Source organism: Dromiciops gliroides, chromosome 6 (assembly GCF_019393635.1).
Source record: "Dromiciops gliroides isolate mDroGli1 chromosome 6, mDroGli1.pri, whole genome shotgun sequence".
Classification (NCBI taxonomy): domain Eukaryota; kingdom Metazoa; phylum Chordata; class Mammalia; order Microbiotheria; family Microbiotheriidae; genus Dromiciops; species Dromiciops gliroides.
This window is the reverse complement of record NC_057866.1, coordinates 87,136,062-87,153,651: the sequence shown is the minus strand read 5'-3', so window position 1 is coordinate 87,153,651 and position 17,590 is coordinate 87,136,062. Positions and strand designations below refer to the sequence as shown.

The window sequence follows — 17,590 nt, the reverse complement described above, 5'->3', positions numbered from 1 at the left end:
TCACCCAAATGCTTTACATCATGATTTTTAAGTGTGATTGTTATTATGAGAGCCTGTTTGTTTTAGGTTAAATTAAAACTTCCCTTGAAATTACAGAATTATCAGAATAGAATCTGAAAGTATTTATAGTATAAATTAGTTGCAATTAGGTACTTTAAAGGAAAGATAGCTTTCATTTTGAAATCTAATTAATATTTTAATATTTTATTTTATTTTTTATCTTGCCTGCCTTTTAAAAATATTTTAAATATAGTTGAACAGATGCTTTGTGAGCAGCAGGCATGTTAGCCATATGGGCATTTCTTGTCACTTGGCTGGAAAACAACCTTGAAATTTTTATTCAGTCATCCTCCTGGAAAACACCCATTTTTATTGATTTCTGAAAGGTGAGGGAATCATTGCTATTACACCCCAAATATATGTTTTTTTTATTTATAAAAAAGGTATTTGCAAAGTTCTGTTAATGAAATTTTCTCTTGGAAGGAATTTGGGGGCTCATTTGATTTCTCTTTTGCCATTATCAAAGGTCATTATCAAGTGGACAGTGGAGCCTTTTGCTCTAGTCAGGGTAGATATGGTACCTTTTTGTTTGGTAGAACTCCTTCAGTCTGATTCTCAGCATCACTTGATGGTACCTAGAGGCAGAAATTTCACCTTCAGTATTCTAAGTTCTGTGCCAGATTTGAAAGGTAGTAGGGGTGATGCCCCCATTAAAAAATTTTTTTTTCTTCCCTCCTCTCTACCCCCTCCCCTAGACAGCAGGCAATCTGATATAGGATATATATATATATATATATATACATACACATACATATGTATATACACATACATATATATACACATACATATATATATACACACACACACATATATAAATATATTATACACACACACATATATATACACATACATATACATAACAACATTAAATATATTTCTGCCTCAGTCATGCTATAAGAGAAGAATCAGAGCAATAAGGAAAAACCTCAAAATAGAAAAACAACAGCACCAAAAATAAAAGAAATAGTATGGTTCAATCAGCATCCATATTCCACAGTTCTTTTTTTTCGCTGGATTTGGAGAGCCTTTTCCATCATGAGTCCCCTGGAACTTTCTTATACCATTGTATTGGTGAGAAGAATCCAGTCTATCACAGTTGATCAACACATAATGTTGATGATACTGTAGATAATGTTCTTCTGTTTCTTCTCCTTTCACTCATTCTGCTCATCTCACTCATGATGCCACCCTTTTAATAACAGGTCAATCTTGGACAAAAGGTAACATACCTGTTAAAAGACAACACAAAAGCTACCTTCCCAGTCCAGTCACATGGGGTTCCATTGGAAGTACACCTTTTCTCTGCCACCTTTTCCTAACCACTATTATTCTGGCTAGAGTGAGTACTGCCTTCAAAAATAGCTAGAAGGTAATGAGATGACAATATGAAAAACAAAAATAACAATATTAGGATGTTCTCCAAAGCACTTTTCCACAGCTTGAATTTCTTTTTCAATCACCAAGAAAGATGATCCCTAGAACTAACATTTACAACTGAGATGCAGCTTGGAGATCAAGTAGTCTAATCACCTGTAGGCATCATTCAGAAAACTAATTTAAATATATCTTGATTTGTTGCCATGCCATCACCTTTACCAAAATTTTATCTATGTGCAGCCTTAATTAAATTTCTAATGTCAAATTTCACTAGGAATTGACCCCAGTTCCTCAAAGCCTGTTCTGGCAATGTATAAGTTCCAAGCTGGAAAGGCCCATCAGTGACCTTGGATATCTCTTATATGGATCTCTCAGAATCTATGGTACTATGACCACCAGTTGCTTTGTCTCTCTATGATCTAGGAAACTCTCTAACAATATAACTTGGTGAAGTGGGAATGAACATTCATTTTAATTTTTTTTTTCAGGGCAATGGGGGTTAAGTGACTTGCCCAAAGTCACACAGCTCATAAGTGACAAGTGTCTGAGGCCAGATTTGAACTCAGGTCCTTCTGAATCCAGGGCTGGTGCTTTATCCACTGCGCCACCTAGCCGCCCCAGGAATAAACATTAAACCCTTAATGTCTATGTGTCTGACATTGTGTTAGGTACTATATACATATTATCTCATCTGAATTAATCAATGAGTTGTAAATCAGTACTGTTGGAAGGGAGTTTCCTTTTTGGTAACCCTGGCTTTGAATGCTGGTGCTGAATTTGGAGTGAAGGAGCATAAGTCATAAGTCTAGTTCTGTTGCTTACTATGTGTGTGACCTTGGGTAAGTCACAACCTATGTGGACCTCCTCTGTGGAATGGGGAGTTTGGACTAAATGACCTCTCAATGCGGAAAGTGAGGTTCAGTATTTTAGTGACTTACTCAGGGTCACGCAATTAGTGTCTGAGGTAGGATTCTAAATTCTTTTTGAGCTCTAAATCTGTGATATTTTGGGTGGTCTCATTATAATTTCTTTGTAGTGCTTGATAATTTACAAAGTGCTCTCCTCACAACATTTCTGGGAGTTCTAGGTAGTGTAAATATCCCTATATTATAGATGAGGAAACTGAGGCTCAGAAAAGTGATGTTCACAGAAACACTGATAATATGTGAGAACCAGCACTTGAACTCAGATCTTGTTTTTCATAGGTATCTAGGTGTCACAGTGGATAGAGCATCTGTCCTGAAGTCAGGAAGACTCATCGTCCTGAGTTCAAATCTGGTTTGAGATACTTATTTGCTGTGTTACCTTGGGCAAGTCACATAATCTTATTTGCCTCAGTTTCCTCAGCTGTACAATGAGCTGCAGATGGAAATAGCAAACCACTCCAGTATCTGTGCCAAGAAAACCCTAAATGGCATCACAGAGAATTGGACATGATTGAACCAACTGAACAACAGCTTTCCTATGTCCAGATCTCTTTTTATTATGCTGAAATGTCATTCTTCTTATTTAAACACAATGGAGCAAATAGGCTATGAAATGTATGTTTATGGAGTTCTTCAAATGACAAATGAAAATGATAACATAACTTCATTGAAAATTTATTTAAAAAGTCTCATCATAATAGTGTGAGCCTTGGGGACAGCTAGGTGGCACAGCGGATAGAGCACCGGCCCTGGAGTCAGGAGTACCTGAATTCAAATCCGGCCTCAGACACTTAACACTTACTAGCTGTGTGACCCTGGGCAAGTCACTTAACCCCAATTGCCTCACCAAAAAAAAAAAATAGTGTGAGCCTTGTGCTAATACTGATTTTTCAGTCGGCCAAACTCTGATTACAATGTTACACTTTGCGGCTTCTCTATCAGACTGTAGCTCAGGTTCTTGGATTCCTCATTGCACTCACAGCTAACATTTCTCTACAAAAACTGTTGTACTATATTTCAAAATAGAAGTTTTTGATCATGGTGTCTCCAAGCAACAGCTTGACATGCATGAATTCAAACTCTCCCTGGGAGTTTAAAATCAAACTGAGCCTGACAAATCATCAGGGCACTGAAAACACCACAGCACCCTTTTTCCTCAAGATTTCACTTCCACAAGTGAATCTTGGCACAATTTACCAAGCATGCCTCTGAGTGGGGAACACTGCATTGATTTCTCTTCCTCTTTGCCATAGGTGTCCCAGCAGAGCGAGGTTGAGACTGCCTCTGTGAGACTTCTCATTAACAATACCAAGACACCATCCGCAGCCAATCTCTCTGATCTTGTCTTGCTGGACAATATTACAGGCCTCACTGTTCTGGAATCCTCTGGAAATAAGACTTCAGAAGGGTTTCAGATATTCAGAAAGAAATTTCTCCAAGGTAACTTTTATGTGTGCTTAATTGATATAATAAAACCCTAATTGATTAATTAAAATTTTAAAATTTAAATTAAATTAATTTAACTTTTAAAATAAATTAATTTAATGAAAACTCTATTCATTAAAGAGAAACAGTGTGGAGCAGAAGAAAAGGTAATGACTGGAGTTAGAGGACCTCTGTTCAAATGCTGTCTCTGATGCTTACTTCTAGTATGACATTGGAATTCATTTATTTTCTAGTTCTGCCTTTTTTGTTTGTTTGTTTTGGTTGGCTATTGCCTGTGAGAGTTGAACTAGATGGCCTTTGAAGTCCCTTCTAATTCTGTATCTCTGATTCTATAATTCATGGTCCCATGTAATGTAGTATGTAGAGAGCTTTTCATCAATTATCTTCTTCCTTTAAATTATTTTTTTGGTGAGGCAATTGGGGTTAAGTGACTTGCCCAGGGTCACACAGCTAGTAAGTGTTAAGTGTCTGAGGTCTGAGGTCGGATTTGAACTCAGGTCCTCCTGACTCCAGGGCCGGTGCTCTATCTATCCACTGTACCACCTAGCTGCCCCCTTCCTTTAATTTTTATAAGAAAGGGGAAACAAATCACATACGCACACACAGACACACACAGACACACACACACACATATATATATATACAAAAAAGAAAAATTATATAACGAAATATATATCATTCAATTAGTGTTGTGGCTTTATAATAATAATGTCGAAGTGCAATACAGAAAGCCAGTAATGGAGTAAGATACACCTGGGTTTAACCCTATCTGTAACTCACACTGGTTCTGTGACCATGGGTATAAGTTAATCTCTTAATGTCATGAGACAACTCTCTAAAACTAGAGAGGATATACGTACATATACACACAAACACATATACACACACATATATACATATGGATACATATGTATTTGTATATGCATATGTGTATGTGTATATGTATGTAGTTGTGGTTGAGTTGTTTTAGTCATGTCTGACTCTTCATGATGCCATTTGGGTTTTGTTTGGGTTTTGTTTGCAAAGATGCTTGAGTTGTTTGCCATTTCCTTCTCCCAATAGTTTTACAGATGAGGAAACTAAAGCCAACAGGGTTAAGTGACTTGTCCAGGGTCACACAGCTAGTCAGTGTCTAAGGCCAGACTGAACTCAGGAAGATGAATATTCCTGTTTCCAGTCCTGATACTCTATTCATTATGCTACCTAGTTGCCCTTCATCAGGTCCTACTCTTTGTGACCCCATTTGGGGTTTTCTTGGCAAAGATCCTGGAGTGGTTTGTCATTTCCTTCTCCAGCTCATTTTACAGATGAGGAAATGGAAGCTAACAGGGTGAAGTGACTTGTCCAGGGTCACACAGCTAGTCAGTGTCTAAGGCCAGATTTGAACTTAGGAAGATGAGTCTTCCTGTCTCTAGGCCCAGTACTCTGTCTGCTGCACCACCTATTTGCCCTTTGGTTCATATAAGGTGTCATATATGATACCACGCTGATTACGTGGACAGTAGGCACTAAAGAGAAAACAAAATCCATGACCTCAAAGGAACTTTCAGTCTGATAGAGAAGACATATTCAGAGATAATCAAGTAGGAATAGAAGTCGCTAAAATGAATAGAAAATACTGTGGGATCAAATGATGGAGAAATTCCCTTCTAGGCTGAAGCATCATGTATGCTTTATGCAAAAGTTCTCAATTTGAGCAAGACCTTGATACTTGTATGTGTACATATGTGGTAAACAAGCAAAGAGATGGGGAAAAACCATTTTAGGCATAGTAACAACATGAGTAAAGGCATAGAAAGAAGCAAGAAAACCTAAGAATCCTAGGAGATTGGAAAGACTTAAGAACTCTGATTAATACAGTGACCAAAAATGATTCCAAAAGACTGATGAGGCAGCATGCCACTCTTCCTGAAAAAGAGGTGAAATAGTCAAGGTGTAAAATTAGGTACTGCCAAAAAAGGAATTTGTTTTTTTTTGACTATGCAGATTTATTTCATTGCTTTTTTTCCCTATTGTGGAAGAAATGGGAAGGAAAGGAGGTCTAAAGATTGAACTTCAGAGAGAGAAAGGGGAAAAGAGAGTGAGTGAGAGAGAGAGAGAGAGAGAGAGAGAGAGAGAGGAGAATCATTGAAGAATTTTTAACAAATTCACATAAAAAGACCAGAAGGAAGGCCAGAAGGAATTAAAGACAAGTAGAACAGCTTTGGAAGTAACACATTTAATTATATACCTGAAAAGAAAAGAAAATGGTACATAAGGGAGATTCAGAATTTCATGTACAGCCCTAGTTCATTTCTACCATGTACATGAAAACACTCGTTTTATTTGGTGTTAAGTTCAGAGTTAAATAAAACTCAAAAATAGAAGTAAAAAAAAATATGTCTGGGAAACAGTGAGTAGGCCCTTTTGGCTCAAATTTGAAAGATGTAAGGGTTAGTTTTGTGAACCAGAGCCAGAAAAGTAGGTTGGAGATGAAATACATCAGGGATTTGACTAAAAGAAAAAAAAATAAAAATACCAACATTCATCTTGCCATACCTATCCTCACCCCCATATAAATAGATAATATAAATTATTAGTACAGAGTGATAAAAAATAATCCCTTCTCAGAAATGAAAAGAATGCTAAACTCATCTAATCTAGTTTGTGCCTGAAGCATAAATTCCCTCTATAGCATCCCCAAGCAAATGGTTATCCAGCTTTTGCTCAAAGTTCATAATTATGACGCTGGGCATTATCAGATGTTAAGCATCTCAACTGATGCTCAGCTACTGCAGAAGAATATCAGATTAACCCTGAATCAGCCAGTTTATGAAAATGCCTCTATCACAGGGTCTCCTCAGGGGCCATCTAGTGCAAGGCAACACCTGAACCAGAATCCTTCTTACAAAACCCTCAATAATACTGAGGCCTTTGCTTTAAGATCTCAAGAAAGGGATACTCATTGCTTCTCCATACAGCCCATTCCACTGTGGCATAGTTAAAATTGTTAAGAAGTTAGGTACTTGATACAAATGCTCCATCGATTAAAGTTAGGCTAAAACTGCCTCTCTATAACTTTTATCCATTGTCCTAATCCTGCCTTCTGGGGTCAAGCAGAGAAAGTCTGATAATCCCCTTCCTCCAAGACAATGCTTCAGATATTGGAAGAGGACTCTCTAGACTAAAAATTCCCATTTGGATAAACCAACCATTCAATTTATGATCCAATGATCTTGCAGGTATTCACTATCCTATATTTTATATATTAGATAATATTTGCAAAGCCCTTTACAAACTTTAAAGAACTATATAATTGCTAGCTATTGTTCCTCCCCAATATGTCATCAGGGTTGTTGGATTGGTGTTGAAATTGGAGTAACAAGACCTGACTCTAGTACTTACTACCTATGTGACCTTGGACAATTCACTTAACCTCTCTGGGTTTACTCATCTATTAAAATCAGGGTGTTAAATTCAGTAGTCTCTAATGATACTTTCAAATTCCAGATCTCCAAACTATCATCCAGTATCCTTCTAAAAGTACAACATCTAATACCGAACAGGATACTTTACATAGATTTTAACTGAGAAGCAATATGGTGAAGTGGATATAGACCTGATCGTGGACCAAGAAGGCCTGGGTTTAAGTTCTGCTGATATCTACTGGTTGGGTGAGCCTGGGAAAGTCTCAGACTCTCAGTTCCCCAGGACACTTTCTAAGACTCTTTATTTCCAAGCTGGTTCTAACAATCAATAATTAGTCAATAAATATTTATTAAACACCTACTATGTGCCAACTAAGTGGCGCATTGGATAGAGTACTAGGCCAACAGGAAGACTCATCATTATGAGTTCAAATTTGGCCTCAGATGCTCATTATATAACCCTGGGCAAATTACTTAACCTTGTTTGCCTCAGTTTCCTCATCTGTAAAATGAGTTGGAAATGGCAAACCACTCTAGTATCTTTGCCAAGAAAACTCCAAATGAATGAACAACAACAAATGTGCCAGACATTGTAATAAGCTCTGATCAGCATTGATAGAGGGGATTCTTTCTCCCTACAACAATGAAATAACAGGTGGAATAAGAAAAAAGGGTTTGCCTAGGGAAAAGTACAGAGGAATTATGATTTCTTTATTATGGATACTATTTTTTATTAATGCAAGCTAGATTTGCATGAACTTTCTTGGCTGCAGTATTGCATTGTTGATTAAATTTGATTTTAAAGTCCATTAAAACTCCACTTTTCAATTTTTGATGAAAACTCTATTTTTCAATTTCAACTGCCATCTACCAATGTCTCCTTTGGGAGATATTTGTGCAGTTGATTTTTTGAACCTAAGCATAAAATTTCACATATTTCACTATGAAATGTCATACTAGATTTGACCCAATAATATGGATGATTGATTTTGTTCTTATATGTTGTCTCTGTCACCACATGTATTAGCTATCTATTCTAGCCTTGTGACATCTATATATTTCAATAGCAAGAATTTTTCCTTTTTTATAGGTAATAATCATGCCATTTTCCCTGTATTTTGCTTATTTGAAGTTTATTCTACCTGAGTTAAATCCATGTATTATAATAGAATGAGGATTGAATTTGGTGTCAAAAACCAGGATTCAAATGTTGATTTGATACTACCTCTGTGACTTTGGATATGCCCCTTCCCTTTGCTTTCTTCATCATGTCAGTGTCCTCATATGCAAAGTGAGGAAGTTGGACTACATATCCTTAAGGCTACTTCCAGCTCTAAATTCTGTGTGCATCAACTGTACATATACAAATGGTCCAATTTATTATCAGAGAAAATTCTTTACAATCTGGTTAGAAGTTCTGCTGACAGGGGCAGCTAGGTGGCACAGTGGATAGAGCACCAGCCCTGGATTCAGAAGGACCTGAGTTCAAATCTGACCTCAGACCCTTGACACTTACTGGCTGTGTGACCTTGGGCAAGTCACTTAACCCCAATTGCCTCACCCAAAAAAAAAAAAAAGAAGTTCTGCTGACTATGGGAATAGAAAGAAGAAATCAGTTTCTTACTGAGAAAAGCTGCATGCATTTTAGTGTTTACTAAACACTATACTGGTAAGATAGTTTAATACAATCTTCTAATTTTCCCTAGTTTCCATTTTTAAGAAAATCGTTTAAAATGGCTCATTTGCCACAATTTGTGATTTTTTTTATAATAAACCAGGAAAGTGAATAAAAGTAGCTTTAAGTTTGTTTTGCAAAACTTAAGAAAACTCATTCCTAAATATGATAATATCAAAACTTTTTTGCATAGTTTTAAAAAATATATAAAGTACTTTCACATGCACTCACAAATGCCTCATTTGGTGGCAATAATACTTTTTTTTTTTAAATAGTGGATAACCACGTATCAACTTTATAGTGTCTAAAGCACTTTAGGTAAATAATGTCTTTTGATTTTCATAATTACTCTGGGAATTGGAGAACAGGTTGTATCATCAGCATTTTATAGTTAAGGAAATTGAGTCTCATGGTTTGTCCAAAGTCATGCAGATCATAAGCAGCATTCTGGGTAGTAAATAGATGAGAGTCTGGGGGAAATGGAGGCTTTATTGAAAACACTGTTTTTCAGGTTAGGGATTGAAATCTTAAGCAAAGAAGAGTTGAGCCCATAGCTCAAGATGGAGGTTCTTTAAAAAATACAAAAGTAAACTGATGTGATAAGTCAAGTCCATGTAACACAATTCAGTTGGTTTGGCAAATTGGAACCATTGCATGGTTTGGAAATGACTACTGAAAACTTGCTATGTAACTGGATGCTCTTTCTTATTTAGAATGAGGAAGAGTTTAGAAGGACTTAACAAGAGGTCAAGTTAATGGTCAATGGCAATATTCATGGATTTGAACATTATAAGTAATAATGGTTCTTTGAACCTGGAATCATGGATAAGGAGATTTAAATTTAGAATGATAACCATCATGATAAGATCATAGATTTAAAGGGGACTTTAGAGATCATCTAAGTTAACATCCTAATTTTATTGATGAGGAAACTGAAGCCCAGAAGAGTTTAAATGACTTGCCCAAATGGCAGATGTAAGGGGCTAAAATTCTAGCTCTACTATTTAAAATTTGAAATTTGAACACATTTCCTCTAATTCCAATCCTCATCTCTATCAACTGTACTTGGGATTTTTTGGTATCATGGATCCCTTTTGGCAGTCTACTGAAGCCTCTGGAGCCCTGTTCAGAATAATTTTAATTGCCTAAAATAAAATACATAGTGAAATAAAAAATAGTATTTCAAGCTATATAAATTTATATTGAAGCACAGTTATCAATATATTCCTTTGAAATTAAGTTAATGACCCCATAAACTATAACATGAATGTCTCTTTAACTTGCTGAATTTACAGATGAGGAAACTGGAAATCAAACAAGTTAAGTGACTTTCTCCAGGTCACACAGGTGACAAAATTCCTATGGGAGTGTTCCTGATAGTGCATCAAGAGGCGTAGAATCAAATTCTAGCTATGACGCATTTGTGACCTTGGGTACTTTCTGAGTCACCATTTCTTCATTTGGAAAACAGTAAATTATACTTACATTGCCTTTCTCGTAGCAATGGTATTGGGGAAAATAAAATCTTAGAGACCCATGCAAAATGGATGTATTATTTATGTCACTCTGCCTAGTTCCTAAAGTTTTTTCTCACCATAATCGTCTCTTGATTATTAGAGTTTGTGATATAGAAGGAAAGGAATAGAACAAGGTTAGAACGTCTTGCCCTTTGTAGGGATGAGGCAACTCAAAAAAAAGCTTGTGACTTACCAACTATCCCATAGAGGACAAGAGAGTTGGGAATAAAATGCAAGTCATCATCTTACTACTCCAACAATTTTATTACTAGGATACTGTCTATAAATTTAAGTATTTTTTTTTGGCGGGGGATTGAGGGTTAAGTGACTTGCCCAGGGTCACACAGCTAGTAAGTGTCAAGTGTCTGAGGCCAGATTTGACCTCAGGTCCTCCTGAATCCAGGGCCGGTGCTCTATCCACTGTACCACCTAACTGCCTAAATTTATGTAATCTTCTCAATCAATCCAAATTTTCCAAATTATTGTGAATTTTTATTTAGTACCCACAGAATGGTTGTGAGGAATTTCAAGTATTATCTTCATTTTACAAAGGAAATTGAGTCCTTGAGGGTTTAAGTTATTTGTCCAAGGTAACACAATCAGTGAGTGTGACTAGGATTTAAACCCAGATCTCTTCTAATGCCAAATTAAAAATACAGTGAACCTTATAGTTAATCACCTTAGAAGTCATCTAGTGAAGCATCCCACCTCATAAAGGAATTGCTTCTCTGTATTTCTGGTCATCCAATGTCTGAACTACTAAAATAGAGATGGAAATGGCCTTAAAGATTATCAATCTAGTCATGTATTGATGAGAAAAAGAAAGCTTCTAGAGCTGTAGTGACTTATATAATATGTCAGCTCATAAGGGGCAGCAGTTATCTTCTGCCTCCAGGTCCAAAACTAGTTTACCTAACTAGGCCATTTCCCCAACAGTTGAGGCCCTCCAAATCCCCACGCATAGTTTTACATTACATTACATTTACATTATTTATTAAGGGTCACACTGATTGCTCTAGTCATCACATACTCTCTTTCTGCTGATGAGAACAAAACATGACTTGATATTTTCCTTCCTTGCGAGTCAGGAGTAGGAAGTCCATCAAATTTAAAAGGCTTTCTTTTTCTTTTTCTTTTTTCCTTTCTTTGTTTTTGCTGCCCTGACTGGAAGAGGTAGTGTCATTATGGGGGCTGGTGGGAACTGGACAGCTTGTTGTGTGTCCAGTGATTCTAACAGTCTTTCTTCTGCACTCTTTGTTTCAACAGCTGGTGATTTTTACTCAGTAAGCTATCGTGCCCTGCTGAACGCCAAAGTAGCCAGAGACAGCAAGATTCTGAGTCTCCCTGCCCAGTTAACATTTCAGAGTCTATCTCTGGTATTTCCTTTTGGAATTTTTCCTTTTGTATTATGATTGTTGTTGTTCATCCTTCATTTTTGAAGAGGACCGATGACACCAAGTGCCTTACAAGTAGTAGGCATTAGGAGATGCTTGTTCAATTAGATGGAATGGATTTGGGTGTTTTTAAAGTGCCCATAGAGAGGTACCTATGAGGTTTAATAATGAAAATAATGGTTCTTGACATTAGTATAACTCTTTGTATTCTTCAGCAAATTCTTTGAATACTTTCTCACTTGATTTCCCATATAACAGCCTACCCTGTGTGATAGCTAGTGTAGGTAATCTCACCCTGATTTTATGGTTAGAAGAAAGAAAATCAACAAAGTTATATGATTTGAGGGCATCCTCTAAGCTGATAAATGGCTGAGGTTTTTTCTTCTTATTCCATGTCCAAAGCCCCGTCATTACATATACTATCTTGCCCAACTGGAATTAGGGTTAGAACCCACATCTGTGAATTTGATATGGGGCTCCCTCCATCACTGGGTAGCTTAAGGCAATGATCAATTTCTATGATGTATTTCTATATTTCTATATTTCCTACATTTCTGTCACAAAGCATTCAAAATAGTCCTGGATTTGAAGTCTGAGGTTCTGACTCTCAACCAGCCTTGTAATCATAGACAAATCCCCTTCCCCTATCTGGGCCTTGGATTCTCATCCATAAAACAAAGGACTAGATCCCTCTCTCAAAGGTCCCTTCAAGCTGTCATTCACTGTTCTTAGGTACTATAGGGATAGGCACAAGATAACCTTCTGCCAAATTTTCTAATTAATTAAATAAGTTTGGTTGTCCTCTTGAATTGGGTAATTTTTTCCTCCTTTCAAAATGACTCCCTACTTATAGGAAGCTATGATTTAGAGATGGGAAGAGCTATAAAGATGGTCAAATTCACATCCTCTCCCCTCATTTTAGAGAAGACCTGAAGGAACTTGCCTGAGTTCACTAAGATAATAAGAGGTTTAGCATTTAAATCAAGGTCCTCTGGTCCCAAGTATATTGTCATTTCTTCTATAATGCTTCCCAGAAGCTCAGGATTTCTCTGGCTTTTATATCTACTTTGGTTTTATGCAATTGCTGAATCAAATATTTGAAACAAAGAAGCAAAACTAAGCTACTTTTCAGCATTTGTTCCCCAAAGCATCGGACCCCCAAATCCAAGGGTTTTGCTTAAAGCTAAAAAATCCCAAGATCTAATTGTAGGTCATTATTAGTTATAGTTGTTGTTCCTATTAATTATTAATGTAGGAATGATCTTGCATACCATATGGGCTTTTGTACCTAGGAGGAAAGATGCTGTCATCTGGAAGTTTCTGGCATTTTGCCTTGAGTTAGAATATTTTAAAAGTTGGAGCTGAGTTTAGTGAGCAGACCAAAAAAATGTAGTGGATAAAAGCAATAATTAATGCTATCAACATGCAGGTTGAATGCTGACCTTTTCCCATTCATTTTTTGCCTCATTTTGTGTGATAGATTCAGAATGCTTTGGGGCTGTGATGAACTGAAGGGACCTTGGATTCTTTTTTTCTATATAATAATGATAATAACAGCTAGCATTTTGATATAGTACCTACTATATGTCAGGTGCTATGCTAAGTACTTTACAAATATCTCATTTGATCTCAACAATTGTTGGGTGATTTGTTTTATTATTACCCCTGTTTTACAAGTAAGGAAACCGAGGCAAACGGGGGTTAAGTGACTTAGCCAGACACACAGCCAGTAAGTGTTTGAGGCCAGTTTTGAGCTCAGGTCTTCCTGACTCCAGACCCAGCACTATGTATCCACGGTGCCTCCTAGATGAAGAAGTTGAAATGAATGATGGCTAAGATCCCTCCCATAGTTGAAATTTTTGATTCTAAGGGCCCTTTCAGTTCTGACATTTTATGTTCTAAGTTTACTTCCATAGTAAGTTTTGAATTCTATGTTTTTTGTTTGTAAGGTCGTAGATCTAGAGCTTTCAGAAGGAATTGTGGCATAATAGGTGAGGTGCTGGACTGGAATAGGAAGAGCTGAGTTCGAATTTAGACATTGGTACTTATAACCTGTGCGATCCTGGGCAAGTTACTTAACCTCTCTGTGCATTTTGACTCTTGAAATCAATGATCATTTGATCTGGTCCAGCCCCATCATTTTACCAGTGAGAAAACTAGTTGAGAAAGTTGGCCTAAGGTCATTCAAGCAAGGGTCAAAGCCCAAATCTAGGCCCAAGTCCTCTGATTCTAAAAACCATGCTGTTTGTCTTAGGCACCAACTATCTCTGACATTTGGTGTTTTATGCACTAAATTCCCTCCTTGATCTAACATTCTAAAGTTATGTGTCCATGATCTCATGTACCGAAATATTAATAATTTCCCCCATTTTTTTCTAGAATAAAACACAATTGAAGGCACTCTTGACTATAAGAGGACAAGAAAAGATGAAGGTAAAACAAAGACTGTAATTTGTTGTACCAAACGTTTCTCAGGGATCCTCAGTATGTTTGTCTAGAGTTGGTCTCCCACACAGTGTTTGAGCTACAGTAAAGGATGCCAACCATGACAGCAATTAACAGTGTCAAACAGAAGGCCTTTAAATGTAGAAAGTAGTTAGGTTTATAAAAAATGTGCTAGTGCCTGGCATAACTCAGGGCTTTGGTCTGACTAACAGGACACATTCCATAACTTTGTGAGTTGGTTGTATAGAATAATGATTCATTTTATTTCAGCCCGATTTTATTATTCTAGAGTTGGATTCACAGGTTCGAGGTTCAAATCCTGGCTTTGCTTTGCATCTTTACTGTAACTAATACAATGCAGAAAGCATTTATTAAATCTGTAATGTGTATAGTGCACTGTGCTAAGCAGGGGGGCTATAGAAACTAAAAGAGGGACAGCTAGGTGGTGCAGTGCCTAAAGCACTGGTCTTGGATTGAGGAGGACCTGAGTTCAAATCTAGCCTCAGACACTTGATACTTACTAGCTGTGTGACTTTGGGCAAGTCACTTAACCCTCATTGCCCTGCAAAAAGAGAAAGAAAAAAAGAGAAACTAAAGGAAAAATTGATCCCTAGAGTAAACCATCTAACTTCTCAATGCCTCAGTTTTATCAGCCTATAAAATGAGGAGATTGGACTAGCTGACCTCTAAGGCCCTCTGCAGCTCTAAATCTATTATGCTAAGCATATAACACATGCAGGGCACTCTACCAAACACATGTAATATGAAGACTGATGTGACATGGACTCTGCTCTCTAAGGTGGGAATGAGAGTAGAAAAAGAAAAAAATATGTAACACAGAATGAAATAAATTCAAAGTAGGGGTTTAGGTGAAGAAATTTGGGCAGGATGAGATCATTTGGCAGAAAAAGGAATTATGAGTTCGTTAAATATTTTTCTCTATGGAAATAGCTTTAGAAATGGTTGATAGGTTCCCATATGAATGTCTTCCAAAGTTCTATCCTGGGGGTAACTAGGTGGTGCAGTGGATAAAGCACTGGCCCTGGATTCAGGAGGACCTGAGTTCAAATCCAGCCTCAGACAATTGACACTTACTAGCTGTGTGACCCTGGGCAAGTCACTTAACCTTCATTGCCCCACCAAAAAAAACAAAAACCAAAAACTATAAAAAACAACAAAGTTCTATCCTGGGCCCTTTTCTCTGTTCTCCAAAGCCTCCCTTTTCAAGAGCCCATCGCCTACCATGGATTCATTTATCTTGATGCAGGTGAATGCCAAACTAATTTCTCTCCTGAACTCTATTCCTGTATCATCAAATACTTGTGCCGTTCAGTGGTCCATAAACATTTCTAAAAGCAACACAAAACTCATTATCTTACCCCAAAATCTGTTCCTCCTCCAAACATACTTGTTCCTGTTGAGGGTACCACAGTCTTTCTAGTCACTCTGATGTATGACATCAGGATCATTCCTGTCCCTTCTCTCATACTCATTCTCATATACAAGTGCTTAACAGGTTTTGTCAATCCTATCTCCAGAACATCTCTTGCATCTGCCCCCTTCCCTCCCCTTATATCACCATTAGCTTCAGTCAAGCCCTCATTGCACATATCATTCAATCTCCTTCAGAATAGCTACTGTTTTTTAAAATAAATATGTATTGATATCTTTTATTTATATATCCCCTAGATTTCTTCCTCTTTCCTACACTGTGCCTGTCCCCAGAGAATCATTCTTTATCTTATAGTGTTTTTTTTAAATAAAAAGATAATGGAGAAAAAATGAGCAAAAACAATCAACACATAAAAGAGATATGATAATGTAATCAAATTTTCACAACAATGGACCCTAGATCTTCAATGGAGTATTGGGGGGACGGGAGGGAGGATTGTTTTCTCATACCTCTTTTGGGGGCCAGTTTTGTTTTTTTAATCTTGCAGCATGCATTTTAATCATTTTGTGATTGATCTTTATATTATTGTAGTCTTTATGTGGGGGCAGCAGGATGGTACAGTGGATAGAGTGTTAGCCCTGGAGTCAAGAAGAATGTTTCCTGAGTTCAAATCTGGCTACAGACACTAGCTGTGTGACCCTGGGCAAATTACTTAACCCTCTTTGCTTCCGTTTCCTCATCTATAAATTGAGCTGGAGAAGGAAATGGCAAACCACTTCAGTATCTTAGCCAAGAAAACATTAAATGGTGTCACAAAGAGACAGACATGACTGAACAAATGAAGTCTTTATATGTGTTGTTTCCTTGGCTATATTTACTTCATTTTTGTATCAGTTCATATAAGTCTCCCTATGCTTCTCAGTATTTATCATATTGATTACTTCTTACATCATAATTATATTTCATTATATTCATGTGCCAGAATTTTTTTATCCATTCTTCGATGAATATTCATCTACTTTGTTTTTAAGTTCTTTGTTACCACAAAGAATTCTGCTATAATATTTTAGTATGTATGGAGCCTATTTTTTAATCAATAATTCCCTTGTGGTATATGCCTAATAGTGCAGTCTCTGGATCAAAGTATATGAACATTTTACCCAGTTTATTTACATGACTAGAAATTACTTTTCACAACGGCTGGACCAATTCACAGCTCAACCAAAAATGCTTTGATGAATCTTTCTTTTCCAAACATAGAGATGATTTTTCACTTTGTTTTCCTATCCCTGGGGCCTTGGAGACTTTATATATTTGTTTTTTGAATTAAATGCATAGGTTCACAAGAGAATAGGCTTTAAAACTAAAAGGAACAATAGATGCCACTGACTCCACCCCATTTTACATCTATGAATAATCTCATCCCACAAAGAGATAGTTTTCTTGGCATTTTCCTTTATTTGCAATAGATGGATCCCATCTTGGGTACTCCAATGATCTGACCTTGGACAAATTATTTTCTGTCTCTGGGCTTCAGTCTCCTGAGCTACAAAATGAAAAGGGAGAGTGAACTAAAAGATCTCTGAGCTTCCTTCTGGCTCCAACTTTCTGTGATTCTATGATTGTTAGAAATATTTTTTTTGGTTCCTGCGTGTATCTAAGGAAATGTTGTGATAGAGCTTTTCAAAATAATCTTCCACGGGAAAATATGTGAAGGATTTTGGTATTGCTAGGTGATGTTTATCTCCCAAAGACAGGTGGTAAAAGTTACTGATGGCTTAAGAGATGTGGAAACAAATGGTTCACTGACTTAGTACAAGCTAGCGAGTTTATTTTCTAAATGGAGGTGCTTCTCAGCTCCGACAAACCCTCTTTTCTTTGTTTTTTGACAGGAGAGCTGATACAGTCCTTGCCAAAGACAGCTCCCACTGCAGTAACCAGCAGGTGAAT

At 37.0% G+C, this 17,590-nt stretch overlaps 1 protein-coding gene across 1 annotated transcript in view; it reads left to right on the top strand.

The window, feature by feature from the left end:
* EVC2 (EvC ciliary complex subunit 2) overlaps nucleotides 1-17,590 on the top strand; it is a 261,845-nt gene that overhangs the window by 33,933 nt on the left and 210,322 nt on the right. The window contains exons 5-7 of the mRNA XM_043972227.1: nucleotides 3,617-3,803; nucleotides 11,675-11,784; nucleotides 14,182-14,235. Of these exons, the coding sequence (XP_043828162.1) occupies nucleotides 3,617-3,803; nucleotides 11,675-11,784; nucleotides 14,182-14,235 (351 nt within the window). The remainder of the gene's footprint in view (nucleotides 1-3,616; nucleotides 3,804-11,674; nucleotides 11,785-14,181; nucleotides 14,236-17,590) is intronic.